General features: G+C 47.9%; 1 protein-coding gene across 1 annotated transcript in view; it reads right to left on the bottom strand.

Moving 5' to 3' along the window:
• Positions 1 to 18,110, bottom strand: part of LIPC (lipase C, hepatic type) — a 153,334-nt gene that overhangs the window by 117,196 nt on the left and 18,028 nt on the right. The window contains exon 2 of the mRNA XM_021694062.1: positions 16,045 to 16,171. Within this exon, the coding sequence (XP_021549737.1) occupies positions 16,045 to 16,129 (85 nt within the window). The 5' untranslated portion in view covers positions 16,130 to 16,171. The remainder of the gene's footprint in view (positions 1 to 16,044; positions 16,172 to 18,110) is intronic.

Raw genomic sequence — 18,110 nt, 5'->3', positions numbered from 1 at the left:
AATCCCCACAACTGTGTGACCTTGGGCCAGTCACTTGACTTCCATAAGCCTCTGTTTCCTCATCTTTAAAATGGGGACAATAACAGCACTCACCTCATAGGGTTGCTGGGGGATAAAGTGGACTATTCCAGGGAAGCCCTGTGTGCGGGAAGCTGCCCTCCCAGCCCTGCCTGCGCCTGCCTGTGCTGAGTTAGGTGTTCTGTGCCATGTCCCCGGGACCTGAGCTGGGGCCCTTCTGCTCCATACCTACGGTCTAATTTGGGTCTCCTCCTTGGGGGAGGGGATACATCTTTTTTTTCCCCAAGATTTTATTTATTTATTTGAGAGAGAGAGAGAGAGCATGAGCAGGGGGAGGGACAGAGAAAGAGGGACAAGCAGACTCCCCACTGAGCAGGGAGCCCAAAGTGGGGCTCGACCCCAGGACCCTGGGATCGTGACCTGAGCCGAAGGCAGATGCTTAACCGACTGAGCCACCCAGGCGCCCCGAGGGAGTGCATCTTATTGCCTTTGCATCCCCAGCCCTGAGCACAAGGTCCGTGGTCAGGTACGAATCTGGTGACACCTGTGAAGTTAGGAAGGAAAAGAGGAAGAAGACTAGCAGGGTGAGTTCCAGAAATTCCTGGTCCTGAGCTAACAAGTTTGGGCTGGGGGACCCCAAGTGCAGACATAACAAAAAGGGAAACTGGAAGATCTTCTGTCAGAGAGGAAAGAGTGTACAGAGCACCCAACTCTGAGTCCAGGTGAGGACAGTGATTTATCCAAAGTCACACAGTCATTTGGTGTCAAAGTTCGGGCCATAATTGTGACCGAAGTAGGCCAGTGTGGGCAGTGTTTGATCCACCACATTGGGACAACATATTACCTGAAATAGGTAGAAGACCCCGTGAGCAAGCTGCTAGGGTCCAGAATCCGCACCCCCCCTTCCGCTCCTACTGCCCCACCTCCTTCCCCCAGGGCTACTGCCAGTCTGCTTCCAGGGCTCTCCCTGCCCTTCCACACTCAAGTCCGAGGATTCGATGAAAAGTGCAAGACCAGGTGTCAGAGAGGTGCCTGGGGGAAAGACACGGGCCTTGGAGTCAAGTAGACCACAGTTCAAATCTCCTTGCACCCTTTTCTTCATTTAGACAAAACAACTAGGCTGTATGCGCCCCAGCTTCCTTAGATGTGAAACGAGAATAACAATCTACACTTCATAGGGTTATAGGTTGTTGTAAGAATTAAGCCAACCTAAGCAAAATGCTAGACCTAGTAATTAGGCATATCTGGCTGATCTGAGGCAAAGAATTATGTCTTCTTTGTCTTTATATTTCTTCCCATTTCCCTGTTCTTCCAGGGCTAGCACACTGCCTTCTACCTAGTAGTAGGTGCTAAATACGAAATCACTGAGTAAAGGAGGAGCTATTTTGTGTTCTTTAAAACTTGGCTTCTCGAAGTGTGGTTTGGGGACCAGCTGCACTGGCATGACCTGGACGCTTATTAGAAATGCAAGATCTTGGAGTCCATCCATCCCAGATGTACTGAAACAGAACATTCATTTTCATAAGCTCCCCAGATGATTCGTGTGCACATTAAAGTTTGAGAAGCTTTGCTTTAGAAAGCAACCTCTGAAGCTGGGGGAAGCCTAAGAACTCTTACGAAGGTAGCGAGCATTGTAAGAAATTCACGGGCAAGAAGACAACACACACGTGCCATACACGCTCTCTTCCCACTCTCGCCGGTCTGAAAGTGGTTTCCTGGTTCCGTGGAAACCCAAAGGACTTAGAATCACTTCTGTAAGATCCATAATGGGAGCAGAGCCAGCTTCCATGTGCCCCTGTGTGTGGGCTTTCCAGAGCAGACTGTGGTCTGGGGATCGTTCCTTCCTTGCCAATCGATACCTCTGTCACAGATGTAGATGGCAGACTCTAATGAAGAGCCCCAAGTGACTTCAGAGTCCCTGGGTTTTCAGATGGGGAAGGAGGGCAGGAACTGAGGTGGTTTTCCTGTACCTCTGGGATGTTTTCCATGATCGCCAGTAGGGGTGTGGAACTTGCTAAATGAAATGACTTAAAACTCATTTACTGAAAACAAACGTATGTTACCCAGCCCTTTGATGAGGGGGCATACACTCAGTGGTCATTTGCCATGAGCCTCCTCCGTGCCAGGCCGGTGTGGGTCCTGGGGATACAGTGGGGATGAAGACCCGCTCCTGCCCTTGAGGGGCTCAGAATCCATTGGAAAGAGAGATGTGCTGGCAGGTAATCAAAGAGCGATGAGCCAAGAGCCATGGGCGAGAGGTCTACAAATGACATGGGACAGTGAGCTCATATATATATGAGAGAAAGAGAGAGAGGAGTGAGATACATATATTCATATATGAGAGAGAGAGGGAATTAAGTAGCTCTGTAGTGCACACACACATATAAATACACACACACACATAGAGAGAGAGAGAGATAAAGCAAATATACTAAAATGTTAATAGTTATCCAACCTATCTAGATGGAATACAGTAACTCACTGTACTATCCTTTCAACTTTTTCTAAACTTGAACACTTCTGTAATAAAAAGTGGGGAAAACGTTTGGGTTAGTGAGTGCATGCATGAGGTGAGCATTACCATGGTGGGATGACTTAGTAAACAGTAGATGCTCACAGATGTTTGTTTATGGCTCACAGTACACAGTTGCTAAGTGCTTCCCCTCTGGGATCGCAATCCATCCTCCCAACAACCTTGTGAGGTCTGTAATCATCACCCTCGCCCACGAGCAGAGGCTTAGAGACCACGGTGATGTGTCCAAGGCTGCCCGCTGGGAAGTGATCTAGCAGGGACTGAAACCCAGGCTTTTAGATTCCAAATCCAGTTCTCTTTTGTCACCCAGAGTCTCTCTCGGGAGCGGATGGGTTATTTCCTGCCTGTGCCAGGGGCCAAGTGCCCAGACGTGAGGAGGAGGCCCCAGTGTTTATCTTCCTAGGCCCGCCTTGTCCCCAGTGGCCGGCCCTCCAGTTTTCCTTTTGGGTCTGCAGGGGGTGAAGACAAGGGAGGCAGGCACCCCGGACAAAATGGCAGCTGACCTTGGGCCCTTTCTCCTTGGCCGAGGCCCTAGGAAACAGCCTGGCTGAAGACAGCTTGTGTGGGAAAACGGCCTCTCAAAGCCAGAGAGAGCCATTGTATGGGCTCACACTGAGCACACTCCAGCGAAGATGATTGGTCTTTCAGGCACCCCGCCAGAGGGTAAGTTTTATCACTTACCCGCAATATGAGCCAGATAAATGGCTCCTTCTTGGTTTCCTGCCAGTTATTGCTCGTGCTGCCAGAAAGTCTTAATCATGCTGTTGAAAGAGGCTGAGCCCCCTCCCCCCACCAGCTGCCAGCTGGCTCCTGGGCCTCTCAGCTGGGCCATGACTTCCTGCACCCCCGTCCCCCCGGCAAAGGCTCCCCTGTTTGGGCCTGATTCAGAGCGCACCGACTTACTACTCACTTTTCAGTTTCATGTGTATTTCTAAAGCTCTTTTTCTAACCCTGAAGGCCCTGAGGGTTGCTGCCGAAGCTCAAACAGAACAATGATATATCCACAGTGTCCCCAGTACCGGGCCCAGGACCCGGGTCAGAGCAGAGTCTTGAAAGTGGTTGCTGGATGTTCCGGGCTCAGTTGTGTCCCCCACCCCTCCCCACATTCATATGTTGAGGTCCTAACCCTCGGAATGTCCGAATGTGACCGTCTTTGGAGATAGGGTCTTCAAAGAGGTAATTAGGGTTAAATGAGGTCACTGGCATGGGCCCTAATCCCATATGATTTATAAAAAAGGACATTAGGACAGACACGCACTGAGGGAGACCATGTGAAGATAAAGAGGGGACAGACAGTGGCCAACTACAAACCAAGGAGGGACGCCTCAGAAGAAACCAAACTCTATGAACACCTTGATCTTAGACTTCTAACCTCCAGAACTGTGAGAAAAGAAATTTCTGTTGTTCGGGCTCTTTGTTAGGGCAGCCCCAACATGCTAGTGCACTGGAGGAGTATTGAATTTGCTGGAGGCCCGGCGTAGGCCTGCACAGAACTGGTGTGTGGCTGAATCCGTGAGTAAATCTACATCCCAGACGCCATCCATCCAGTGTGGACTTCCCTGCTTGAGTCGGTCATTTGGGTGTCTCCCCGGGGCGGGGAGGGGATAGGCTGATGGCCACCCTCCCTTCTGGTGTTCCTCCAGCTCTTTCTTTCCTTTTTTTTCCCCCCAAGATTTTATTTATTCATTTGAGAAAGAGAGAGAGCACAAGCAGGGGGAGGGGCAGAGGGAGAGGGAGAAGCAGACTCCCCGCTGAGCAGGGAGCCTGACATGGGGCTCGATCCCAGGACCTGGAGATCGTGACCTGAGCCAAAGGCAGACGTTTAACCATCTGGGCCACCCAGGCGCCCCACCTCCAGCTCTTTCTGATTCAATATCACCCATCCTTATCATGAATCTCAAGGGTGGGAGCCCCTCCCTCTGTGTGGCATGAAGATGGTGGCCAGGGCATGGACATGGACATGCCAAGGGGACCTAGTCATGGAAAAACAGCAAGACCTGTGTTATAGGCTGCAGGGGGAGTCTCAGGAGAGTTCTCAGGTGTTCTCTTGGCGTCAACAAGTCTCAGAGAAGCCTTGGAGAGTCCAGCTCTGTGAAAGCAACCCTGTACCTAGAGGATTCTTGAGGGAATAAAAACATTTTAGCTTTTTAAAAGTATCCTGGATTATCTTCAGTTGGCCCACAACTTTCAGTCTTGGCATCATGGGGCCTCTCCTTTCTTCAGGCTGCCTGGGTTTGTGTTTGCACCTTGTTTACGAGCTTGACTTTGGGAACCAGGGACTGTGAAGGAAGCTGAGATACGAGGGACCAGAACTTTGTCCACACACAGGTTTCCTGCTGGGCGTGGCCATCACTCATAGTGGGTGTGGGGAGGGTAAGTGTTCGGTTGGAAGTGGTCAGGCCCAGAGAGGCTCAGAGCATGTCCCAGGCTCCCCTGGCGCTGACACCCACGGTAGGATACTCTGAAGGCCAAGATCCCCGTGTAGGCTCTGAGGGGGACACCAGCATTGCCAGAAATATGCATCAGTGAGAATCCCGGGGACCTTGGGAGGCTTCTCCCGCCCCTGGCCTTCCAGGCAAGCCCACGTGGGCGTCCGGCCCTGGAGGAAACTGGCATGGGGAAGAAATGGTCTGATGGTCATTTACTGCTTGGATTGTTCGTACAGAATTGTGCCTTTGTCCTCCTGGTGTTTGGGAGCCTTTGAATCACTCAAGGCAATTGAGTTGCCCTAGGGTTAAGGCACTGGGCAATGTCTCATGTTTAAAGGGCATAGAACTTGGCTTTCATATTTTTCTCTCCCGTTAACATTTAAACAGCTGACTTCAGATGAGGCAGCCAGTGATGGTCTGAGGGCGCTGTGGTGACCTCTCAACGAGTCCCTCTGACACCCGGGGTCTCAGTGCTAGAAAGGACCCTGCATGCCACTCAAGGGAAATTGGAGGCACAGGAGGTGAAGGCAGCCCCCCCGAGGCCGTGCAGCGGGCACAGAGCAACTGAGAGACCTTGAAGACACTCCCCAAGGTCCTTGGGGTGTAAGAAAATGGAAACAAAACACAGCAGCACCAAAAACCAGCCCTGTGGACAGCCGCACCAGGATGTTCCCAACTGAACACAGACGATGTCCACAAAACACAAACTGTGCTGCCAGGACCTTCTAGGTCTACATCTGCGACAAGACAAGAGGAACCGAGAAGGTGACTAACCACTCCCCTGTCCCGACCCATAGCAGCGAAGGCCGCCCCTATATCAAACCAGCACTAGCCCCACCTCCCCTTCCTGCCAGCTGCGTCGTTATTGACTAGGTCATGCAATCGGGAGTTTACAGTAACTACCTGATTATTAAATTATGAAGACATCTGGTCATTGAGTTGCCCACCCTCCCCTTGACAGCCTCCGAGCCAGAACCACCCCCATGCCTTCCCCCTTCTCCGTCTCAGCCAGCAAAACCCAATCTCCTGAGAAGCCCCCCTTAACATCTCACACTGCGATACCCCGGGGTTTCTCTGGGGTGGAGTCTTTCTTGCTGCAGTAAGGTCAATAAGCCTTGAACTTGAGTGTGATGAGTGTGCCCCAGGTGGTCTTTGGTTGGAGAACTTTTACATCTGTCAGTTGGGCACACTGATACCTGCCCAATAACTATTCTTTACAGGGATGTTGTAAGAGGCAAGAGGTGTGACGTGGGTGGGAAGGAGTTTTTCAAGTTGAAATTGCTCTGGGTCTCTAAGCTAGTGCGATGTGGAATTTCCAAATAGTTCTCTTTCCAGACTTAGAATACAGTACTTTTTAAATGGAAGATTCCTATTCAAGCCTCTGTTTTGTGCGCCTGCCTCATTTCATTGGCGTAAATCCCTCCTACGATTTAGTGCGAGGAATAGCAATTAACACGAAAACTTCAAAGACATTTACCCAAGGCTGGGGCCTGCCTGGGAGGAAGATCTGAGTGTTTGTGGGTGCCTGCCGGGTGAGGTTGCAGAGCTGGTGACTTCTGAGCACCACCCCTGTCTTTTCCTGCTGATACCGTTGCTTCCACGAGGGAGTGGCTGTGGTTTCAGCCAGGCTGAGAGATAAAGCCAACCACCCAGCAAAAAGGCAGCCAGCAGCCTCATTCCTCCTTTTAAAAAATTTTTTTTTTAAAAAACACCAACCTCAGTGGTGGCCCTGTTGCTCCAGGGTGAGGGCTAAACTCCATAGCCTGGCCTCGGAGACCCTCACCTCTGGCCATTTCTTTTTAGGGGGCCCACCCTGGGCCGCGGCAAATGTCTCTGGGCTTCCCAATTTCATGATCCTTTTTCAAGTGTCCAAGACTGGTTTATGCTTTTCCTTCTGCTTGCCACGTCCTTCCACATCTTTTCCTTCAGAACTCAACCCAAATATCACTTCCTCTATCTTTCCAGCTGACCTTTTCTGCCTCAGGGCCTGATGATGTTTGTACGTGATGTTACTTGTGCACTTACCACATTGTATTGAAATTATGCTTCTCCAGATCTCTAATCTACACACGCACGCACGCACGCACGCACCCTTGCCCCTGTGGAGCCAGAGACCCCGTCAATTGGGAAGCTCCTTGATGAAATGAAATGTGCTTTTTCATTTTTGTATCTACAGGGATGCGGTTTGGTACTGACCATGGGGCCTGGTACACAGTAGGTGGTTAATGAATGCTGTAATTTGCTGCTGTTGATCTTGTTATGTTTCAGTATCAAGCAGGATGTTGTTTTCACTATTTGGGATTCTCTTGGGACAAGGAAGCTGGAACATTTGTCACTGGAAAGTTTTTCACAATCAGAAAGGCCAGTCCTCTAGTCAACTGAGAATCCATGGCTCTGCCTAGCTTTTGGAAATGCCCGGCTCATCTGAAAAGAATTTTCTTGATCCTGTTTTCAGGCCTGCTGAGGAGGGGTTCACTGTGTATGGTTCATTAGCTATTGCAGCTAGTAATTTCCCACCAATTACAAGTAAGTCTCAGCTTGGGGATTTCTCTTCATTTCAAGAATCACTTTCTTTTCGCCATGCCCATATTTTATTTTGGAGGAATAAATTGCCATGAATATCATGGGGTTTTTGTATTATTTGGGCTACGGTTACCCTTGAGGGAGGTAAAAATGCAGGATTAGTCAATGCTGATTACACCCCCTTCCCTACCAGGAAACTTCAAAATGAAGCCAGATTTGCCCTGGAGGCCTGCGTTATTTCTGTCGGAAGAGCCCGAAGCCTGGAAGTCGGGACACCTGGGTTCAAGTCTTGTTTTGCCGTTGACTAGCTATTTTGTTTTTCTAGTAGTTCTCCATGTGTTGTCCCAGATCAGTAACAGCACTTGGAACCACGTCAGAAATGCAAATTCCCAGGCCTGCCCCAGGCCCCACTGAATTAGAAAACTCTGCAGCCAGGGACCAGAAATCTTACTTTAATATGATTATTTAATAAATACAGTAGGATTATTTATTTTATGAATAAGATTTAAGATGACCTTATTTTAATAAGATTCTGATGTACACTGAAGTCTGAGAACCACCGACCTGGTCAAGGCCATTTTATCATTTTGATATAAATTTATGTTTAAAATTATTCAAATCATTAAAGTAAATCTACACGCACAAACACGCAAATACACACTATAACATTATAAAAATTTTGGAAGAGACAAAAATTTAGATATACATTCAACTGAAGTATAAACATTCTTGTACATTTTCTCCTAGTATTTGTTTTCCTCACACGTATTTTCACAGGGTTGTAATCACCAGGACCCGCACAAGTTTTTTCCCGCTTAACATAAATACTGTAAATACTGTTTCAGTCCTGCCACCTCCACATCTTCATCAGAACTATTCTGCAAGGCCACACAACACTTCCCGGAACAGCTGTGTTTCCCGTACTTCACCAGAACCCGGGTGAACTTGCGTATGTGGAGGTGAAAATGCTCTTGGACAGACAAGGAGGCCTCCCCTTTGAGGCTTTTGATTTTCTCTTCATCTCGCCCCTCCCCACCAAGCACCACCGTGGAAAAATCAAAACTTTGAGTGTTCCCAGAAATAGAGTCACAAACAGAGAGGAAAGGGAGGTTAGCCAACAGCCCTGAGTTTTCCAGAGTCATCCAGAAACTGGGATTCTCCCAAGCCTGAAACCCCCTCCTGAAATCCTGAAGCAGTTGGGTCCTCACTGCGCTACCTTGTGGCTGTGTCTATGAAGTGCACCTTCTCTTGACACGCATGGGCGGCACCCCAGTCTTTCAGCGCGGAGGAGCCCTTTGGAGTCTGTCTCCTTGCCCTAGGCTGGTGCCTGAGGGGGAGCTCCCCTCCCTGCAGGGTTGGCTGCGCTCCCTCCCATTGTCCTGGTTTCCACACAGGCTGAGGTCCAGCCATGACCCCCAGCCTGCTTGGCAGGGATCCAGATGTCCTGCTTGGCCCTGGCCAGTCCCTTTTCCTAGTGGGTGGACCTCAGCCCCTCAGAGAGGGCCCCTCTGTCAAATGGACACCCTCCTGGGAGCCTGCATATAATCACCCTCCTGGCTGTGAGAATGGCTGTCCCTCTGCCTTCCACGGATCCCGTGGATGTCAGGGACACCAGGCTGAGGTCAGCGTGGACCCATTCCCGTGGAGAATGTAACTGGGACTGCTCAGCCCTGCCTGTGGACCAGCCCCCACTCTCCTTTCCCCTCCCTGATGACTGGCCTACGAAGACCCAGCATGCCTTGTGGCACTGTGGCAGCTGGGGCGGGAAACAGGGAAGGGAGAAGGTGGCAGCGGGCATCTCCGAACTGGCTAGTTGGCTTTTGGCTGGATTACTCACTTGGTGATTCACGCGCTACGGTCAGTTCCCAGCCCCAATCAGTTTCTTCCACAATTAGCCACTCCGTTTCTTTTTGAAAAAATGTACTATTCACTTGACCCAGAATGAAAGAAGACGGGTGCGAGTCCTGGGTCCCCTGGGGAAGGCAAGCAGGGTGGAAGACGGGCCTGTCCTCTTACCCCAGGCTTGTCCTCTCTGGGTGTGTTACCCTCAGGAGGGCTCGAGGGGTTGGGCCAGGAAGTCTGGCAGTGGATGAGATCTGCCCTTTAGCACAGAGAAGAGAGCATGTCACCAGCATGCTGGACTCTCTGGTTCCCTGTGCATTCCCCATGAGCGAGCTCCATCTCTGGATGTCACCTGCAACTTTACTCACAAATGACCTTCCCCTTCCTGAGGCCTATCAGGAATTCGTAGGTCCCACTGGGGGGATAATTCTGGGCCTGAGCCTATGATAGTGAAGGTCTGAAGTGACAGTGCTAGGTACGGCCCTTTCCCAGTGGTGCCCTTGGGACAACAAATCCAAGACCAATCTAATTGCAGCTAATCAGGATTTTTTTTTTAATTTTAATTCTTTCTCTTACTTATAAATACTTAAAAAAAAAAACCCCACACTCTATGGCCTTAAAAATTCTTTATATATATATATATATATCTTTAAATATACTTCTAATCCTTAGCCGTATACATGTATATCGTTTTTTCATAGTTGTGATTCAATAGGTAGGTTATTTAGTTCTGTTTTTTCCCCCACTTTCTTGTGTGTAGAATTTCCGTATACTTACTTTTAAAAGCTACAAGACCAGTTGTTATTTAACTTTTTGGAGGTCACAGGTCCCTTTGATAATCTGCCAATCTTATGACCTCTCTCCCCCAGTCAAAGTGCACAGATGCTCGGCCTTGGGTGCCGTCCAAGGAGGCAGCAAGACTCTCCGAGGGCACCCCCCTCGAGCCAGGTTAATATCGCTGGTGTTACACTGTGAGCACCCGAGGGCCAACATTAAGCCCTCCATTTGTGAATTCCGTCTTGATTACCCCCAGAAGTGCCTGGAACTTTTAGTACTTCAGTCGGCATTTGAAACAATACTTGTTTAAAGTTGGACTTCGCGCTAGCTGGGTGATTTATTGTTAGGCATTCCAGTTGTTTCCAATATTTGGCACTTGGGACCCAGACCAGCTGTCAATCTACCTACCTGCGATTTGCTTTTCTTTTCTTCATCCCAGAAGGCCTGTTTTGGGGAGGTGTTTGGGCTTGAAAAACATGTGCACTTTCTGGGCTCCGTACCTTTGCTTATGCATAAGGAAAACCTCCTCTTTTGCTCCAGTTCCACCCTGTGAGACCATGCTCAAATGCTGCTGGCCTCCCCAGAGCTCTCCCTGTGCTTGGAAGTCAGCCCTTTGGCCTCTCCCCTGCTCCTTGTTCTAGTCCATTTGGGTTGCTGTAACAAAGTGCCACAGACTGGGGGGCTCGTAACAACGGAAACTTATTTCTCGTGGTTCTGGAGGCTGGAAGTCTGAGACCCGGGTGCCAGAGCGGTCAGATTCTGGTAAGAGTCTGCTTCCTGGTTTCCTCACAGGTTGGAAAAAAAGCAAGCTCTCTGGAGTCCTTTTTATAAGGGCACTAATCCCATTCAGAGGGCTCCACCCTTATGACCAAATCATTTCCCAAAGGCCGCACCTCATATACCGTCATATTGGGGTTAGCATTTCAACATGAATTTGCAGGAAACACAAACATTCAACCCACTGTACTCCTCTCTAGTGGCACTCATCACATTCCGTGTCCTAGTCGAGAAAATTTTATATACACATCTTATCTCCTTTATTAGACTCAGTGATATGCTTCATTTTAATATGCCTCTGCTCTGTAAGACAACGTTATTTTCAGTAATATTGCAAAAATCAGGAATTGCTGTTTTCTTAATTGGTTCTTTGGTTTTAGAGCAATGAACAATTTAAGAGGAAGAACACATTGCAACTTTGAAGACACTCAAATACATTAAGAGTATTTCCTGTAAGAACTAAAATTTTTACTTACCAAACAAAATATAGTTGAGTCTTGGAACAACACAGATTTGAATTGTGTGAGTGCAAATACACGTGGATGATTTTTTCCCCCATAAATACAGCACAGTACTGTAAATTTATTTTCTCTTCCTTATGTTTTTTTTTTTTTTAAGATTTTATTATTTGACAGAGAGAAACACAGCGAGAGAGGGAACACAAGCAGAGGCAGAAGGAGAGGGAGAAGCAGGCTTCCCGCAGAGCAGGGAGCCCGATGCGGGGCTTGAACCCAGGACACTGGGATCACGACCTGAGCCAGAGGCAGACGCTTAACGACTGAGCCACCCAGGCACCCCTCCTTATGATTTTCTTAATAACTTTTTCTTTTCTCTAGCTTACTTTCTTGTAAGAATACATATAATACATATACATGTATGTGTTAATCGACTGTTTATGTTATCAGTAAGGCTTCTGGTCAACAGTAGGCTGTTAGTAGTTAAGTTTTGGGAGAGCCAAAATTGTATGTGGATTTTAGAGTACATGAGGAGTCGCTGCCCCTAATCCATGCGTTGTTCAAGGGCCAACTATATTACACATCCCAGTTCATTGTAATATCTGTCTTACTGTTTTACACCGTAAACATAACTCTAAGTGGTCACATAAGATAACAGCATGGAAGTTCTCAGGTTTTGCTTCCTTGTCTTCACAATCACTATGGTATCATCTTTGATTTTGAATTTGCTGTTTAAATGTAGGAGAATGCAGTAAGTACCACAGGGGTTGGAGACATGAGACGGTCAAAGCCAGCTGGGAGGATTCGAAACCATGACACCTGCAGTGAGCACGTCACCTAATGGGTGAGTGTCAGGGGCCAACCACATAACGGGGCGTTCTCAAAATTAACATCGATGGAGAACTTCATATTTATTAAAGGATAAGTAATAAAAATGTGATCCTTTGAAGGTTACATATATATTAATGAAACTCAACAGTAACCATGGCAGTTGTTTGCCACTTTGGTCAAAAAACCATTTTGAGGGGGTAGGAGGTTTATTTTTATCACTGACATTATTGAGAATTGTGATAATGAAAAAAAGACCAACTTTTAGGAGGTTCTTTTATTGTATTTACATTCCCTCTGGAAGATGGCCTCCTTATTACTGACTTCTGGGGTACATGGCTCCCACCTCCCCACCCCTGGTCCACCCCTGATTTGACAGCTCGGGGTGGGAGCTGGGCCTGGGGGCTGGCTGGGCAGTTGTACACTGTCTACTGCCCAAATGCAGTGGTTCTGTGTGTGCGCCAAGGCCCTCGGGATGGCCTATATGTGGCCTGTATATGAGGTCGATTTTCTTCATGTACTCCAAACAAAGCAACACATCACAATCCACTAAATACAGAAACAGAAGAATCCAGCCCTCTCCCATGAAGCCAGACATTAAAGAAATTGGCAACACTTCTTTGTAAAACAATGCCACTCTTCGGACTCCCTTTTTATTGTTGATGTTTGGAAAATACCAGGCATTTCTCATAATAGTATACATATTGACATGCGATGAGTTTGCTGTTATTTTTAAAGGCATTAACATTTATAAAACTCTCTCGGTTTTGGTCTCTAATATGGTAAATATTGATAGCTGTATTCCATACAAAGAAAGCTCTTTGGGGTCCTGAAGAATGTTTCAGAATGTAATGGCTTCCTGAGACCAAGAAGTTTGAGAGCAGCTGTGTTCATGGCCTGCCTTAGATATATGGCGCATCCTGGCGCACAGTGGCTGAATGAGTGAGGGACTGGGTGGGTGCGTGTCAGCTGCTTCCGGGCTTTGGAAGCTGCAGCTGGGATGGGAGGGAGGGAGGGGCGGAGGCAGTGGTGGACACCTGGAGGGTGGGGTTGCTGGGGGCTGGGAGCGGCAGCTTCCGTTTGAGAGCAGTGTTGGCTGTCATGGCAACACCAGTGGGGTGGGTCTGGGCCTCAGGCAGTGAGGTCTGGGGATGAGGGTGTTGGTAGCTCTGTGTCCTGGGGTCTTCAGGAGGCTCCACATATCCTGTTCCCCTTGATGCTGACAGATTGGAACAACCGCCCCAATCTGTCTTTCTGGATGGGACCTGAGCGGAATTGTTTTCGAGGGGCCTCTGGCTGTCCACTCACTGGGAGTGAGCACAGTGGAAAGAGAGGCCCGGAGCCTCAGCCAGACAGATCGAACTCTCCTTGCTTCTCCCTGCTCTGCTCTGAACAGCCATGGGACCCAAATGCTGGCTGACTCTCCGCTACGGCGAGGACAGGATAACACCCGGCACATACTGGGTGCATAGTACCTTAGTGGGTCCATGAGTCAAGTCATTCAAAAACACAAAAAGAGGCTGGGAGGGGAGGGGTAAGGAAGAAAGGTCCTTGGGGGAGTTCTTCCGGGCCCATGGCTAGGGACAGTGGGAGCTTGGTATGGACCAGAGTCTCCCAACACTCGACCCACTATGGACACTTTGCCCTGGTTAACTTGTTGTGGGGACTGCCACGTGCATTGTAGAATGTTTAGCAGCATCCCTGGCCTCTGCCCACCATATGCCAATAGCACTCTCTCCCCAACTGTGACAATTACACATGTCTCTGGACATTGCCAAATGTCCCCTGGGGGACAGTTTTGCCCCTGGTTGAGGACCGCCAGTCTAGATACCCGTCTGACAAGGCCTCCACGGCGGGCGCTTGCTTGCAGCCAGTCTTGGAAGGCGCACCAGCATCATACACACAGATCTGGCTCACTCCTTGCAGGAAGAATTTTGCCAAGGGATTCTGCTCTCAAGGGAACAAGAGACCTCCCGACTCTGATCCTTTCCCCTGAAGAACCCTCCTGCTAGCTGCAGCTGCTTCCCTCGGCTTTTGGACAAACCAGGCCCTGGGACAGCCGTAGCTGACCAACACAAGACCCGTTGAAGGAAGTCTGGACAATGCCCAGCAGCCTGGGGGAAGCCGTCCTGCCCTGCAGCCTCCTCCTTGGCACTGATGGCTTCCAGCCTCCGTGTCCCCACTAACAAACACTCTGGGCCAATCGACAGCACCATGGATAAACGGAGGGAGGTATATTCACAGGACGGAGTGCTTCTGCCACCAGAATGAATGAGTCACCACCACATACACGTGCCCCGGATGAAGCTCACCAGTGTAATGTCGAGTGAAAGAAGCCAGAGGCAAAGGAGCACAGGCTTTATGCTTTCATTAACGAAAAGTTCCCCTCAAGGCAAAATAATCTATGTTAAGGCTCAAGGAGTACACCAAGGAAGCTTCTCCCATGCAGGTTCCGACTACGAAGAAAATTCACTGGGCAGTTAAGATACAGGCACTTTTCTTGATATATATCATACTTTGATAGAAAATGAGCAAACAGGGGCGCCTGGGTGGCTCAGTTGGTTAAGCGACTGCCTTCGGCTCAGGTCATGATCCTGGAGTCCCGGGATCGAGTCCTGCATCGGGCTCCCTGCTCGGCGGGGAGTCTGCTTCTCCCTCTGACCCTCCTCCCTCTCATGCTGTCTCATTCTCGCTCTCAAATAAATAAAATCTTAAAAAAAAAAAAAAAGAAAGAAAATAAGCAAACAAAAACAACATTCTGGACCGAAGGTCAGGACAGGTCCTTCAGCAAAATCCTTGTCTACCCAGGGAATAAAAATCATCAGCAATTTTGCCTGTTTGGCTCTAAATTCTTATTGTCATTTTTGGACCTGACTTCATACACAGGATGATGTATGCAAAATAATGAGCACATGTTTGGCACAGAAAATGCTCAGTATATGGTAAATAATTAATACTACTAATCAGTTATTAACCGGCCTATGATATAAAATAATACGAAAATTTAAAAAATTTTTTAAAGGGGAAACAAGGTTCTGGAATTTGCAGGGATATTGGTTACTAAATTCCTCACTCTCAAGGCTTTTGGAGCTCCTTCTAAGCATAGTCTTTGAGGAAAGAAAAATCTAAAGCTTCTACCTTAGAGTTACTAGCTCTTGACCAGCACACACAAAAAAGTCCCAAATACCTGTCTATTTGGTCACATTGTTCAGTGTACTTCATACCTGTCACTTATTGATCCAATGCCCTGTTTAGCCAGGAACCAGGAATCCACCTACCTGATCAAACATTTGGATCTGTCTTTGGCCATCAATCTAGTTTATGAATTTACAGATCAAACAGGTGTGACTGCTGTTGGATTCCTCAGTCTCACAGTAAACCTTTGGCAGAAAAAAATGAAGTCCAGAAAATCTGCAACGCTGTCTCTCCTTTAGACCTGAGTGGAAACAGGACTCTACAAATCCCTCTCTCCTCCCAGAGAGCCGACAATCAGACAACCTCAGCGAGACGGAACATTTCGTTGCAAACTATGCTCCCCAGCCACAAATTAGATGCCAAGTTAGCGCTCAGGAAGATCCAAAACTCTTTCAGATTATTCTCCATCCAAGTCTTAGCTTGACTAATTCTGAATCAGACATGGGAGAGACTTCAGTGTAAGCTGCGAGTGCGTTTAGACTTCTACCCCCAGAAAGATCTCCTAAAATTTCAATCTTGCACAAATGGCAGCTTGTCCTGTGACCTGTGACTCCACTAAGAACCAAGCTCTGTCCCACACCATCAAGAACCACTTGGATTCATCGCAAAGACAGACATTTAAAAAAGAAAATCCATGCCCATCTCCGCATAAAAGGCAAGCTCTTACCTAGTCCCAGGCTTTGTCCATGGGCACTTGATTGGATAAAGACGCACAAAACCAAGAAAATAGAGACACACGGGGGACTTTCCATTTCTCCTGTCTCACCCGGGGTCCGAGGTCTTCTTGCTAATTTCTGAAGTTAAAGAGACCAGATTGCCTATTGGTACTTTGTTAGGGACGCCTGCTCATTAATAATTAACCTTTAGCCATGGTATCCAGTGTTCGCTTCTCTGACTAGACCCCAACCCCAGGTCTAACTATTTCGAATACAACAAAGGTTGATGTACAAAAGCTCTTTTTAAATCCTGATACATTTTGAAAATAAAATATCTTGTCACATATTCTTACCTTCTTGGGCCAAGGTCACAGTTCCAAATTAATCAATTTAAAGTTAATGTGTTTGGAAATTCTGTCAAAGGTCAGGGGTTGCCTCGCTCTCCCTCTGTCATCACTGCGTTGGGGATGTTGGCTCATGGCAGAGGTATTTCAAATTGCAGGCTAAGCACAAAGAAAAAGAAAAGGGCTCTGGGATGCAGAGAGCTACCAGAGGGTCCATTTTCTGTTGGGTTTAGCAAAATTGCTGGTGCCTGAAGTTAAAAAGTGGTGGGACGATGTTTCTATAGCTGAAAGGGACAGAAAACCTCTAACGTCAGTGTAGGAAGGAGCAAAGATGCAGGACTGGATGCCTTTGCTGGGGGCCCCTTTGGGAGATGACCCTAGAATAAACTCTCCTCCTCTGTGCTAATTAATGCTCCCACTGTGTAGAGGACTGAGAAGTCAGGCCACTCAGCAAAACCAGCAGGGGAAATGTTCCTGTGTGCGACTCTCATGATATTCTTTGGGTCTCTAGTTTTATTTAAACTTTCTTCAACATTTTTTTTTTTTTTTTTTTTGCATACCTACTATATGCCAGGCCCTATTTTAGGCACTTGGGACATTCAAGCGAACAAAACAGATGAACATTCCTGTCTTTGTGAAGCTTATGTACCATCGGGGGTGGGAGGACTCAGATGATAGACAATAGACATAATAAATCAGAGATTTATAGAGATTGTAGAATACAGTGAGAGCTATGGAAAAAGAAAGTATAGCAGAATTACGGGGGTGAGGGAGGTAGTGATTTTTTAAAAAATTTTTAAAGATTTTATTTATTTGAGAGAGAGAGCACGAGCGGGGTGAGGGGCAGAGCGAGAAGCAGATTCCTGGCTGAGTAGGGAGCCCAGAATTCCAGGATCATGACCTGAGCCGAAGGCAGATGCTTCACCAACTGAGCAACCCAGGTGCCCCGAGGTTCAGATTTTAAATGGAATGGTCAGGGTGAGCCTTTTTGGGAAGTTGAACTGTAAATGAGGGTTTCAGTAAGTAGCTTCTGTGGACATATTGGGACAGAGTAGCCAGTGCAAAGGCCCTGAGGTAAGAGTGTGCCTGGTATGTTCCAGGAACAACAAAGAGACACCCTTATAAAGACTTTGACTTTTATGATCTGAGACATAGGGAACCATTCTGAGCAGAAGAGTGACGTGATTTTACATTATTTAAAAAAAAATCATTCTGGTTTTCGAGGCTAGGAACAGATTATAAATGAGCAAGAGTGCAAGTGGGGGAGAATGTGAGGAGGTCATGGCAGTGATCAGTGAGAAGTGATGGGGGCTTGCTTCAGCGTGGTAATAGTGGAATTGGGAAGTGGTGGATGTGTTGGATATATTTGGAAGGTGGGTGCAACAGGATTTCCTGACTACTGGAAAGTGAGATGCAAGGCAAAGAGATGCGTTGAGGATGACTTCAAGGACTTTGGCTCGAGCAAGTGGACAATGGGGTTGATAACAGCTGAGGTGGGGAAGGCAGTGAGTGGAGCAGTTTTGGTGGAGGAAGATGATGCAATCAGCTTTGGCCTTGTGGCCTTTGAGATGCCTCTTGGACAGTCAACTGGAAATGTGGAGCAGGCAGTTAGATAACTTGGGGGTTCTGCTCTGCCAATTAACTCAGCAAGATACCAGTGAATCCAAGCAGCTCCGGAATGCCAAGACCCCTCCCTCCCAAATTTCTGCAGAGTACACTCTCTTACCACGTTC

Source organism: Neomonachus schauinslandi, chromosome 9 (genome assembly GCF_002201575.2).
Source record: "Neomonachus schauinslandi chromosome 9, ASM220157v2, whole genome shotgun sequence".
In the NCBI taxonomy this organism is placed as follows: Eukaryota; Metazoa; Chordata; class Mammalia; order Carnivora; family Phocidae; genus Neomonachus; species Neomonachus schauinslandi.
The sequence above is the reverse complement of the archived record's forward strand: the minus strand, read 5'-3'. Positions and strand labels throughout refer to the sequence as shown.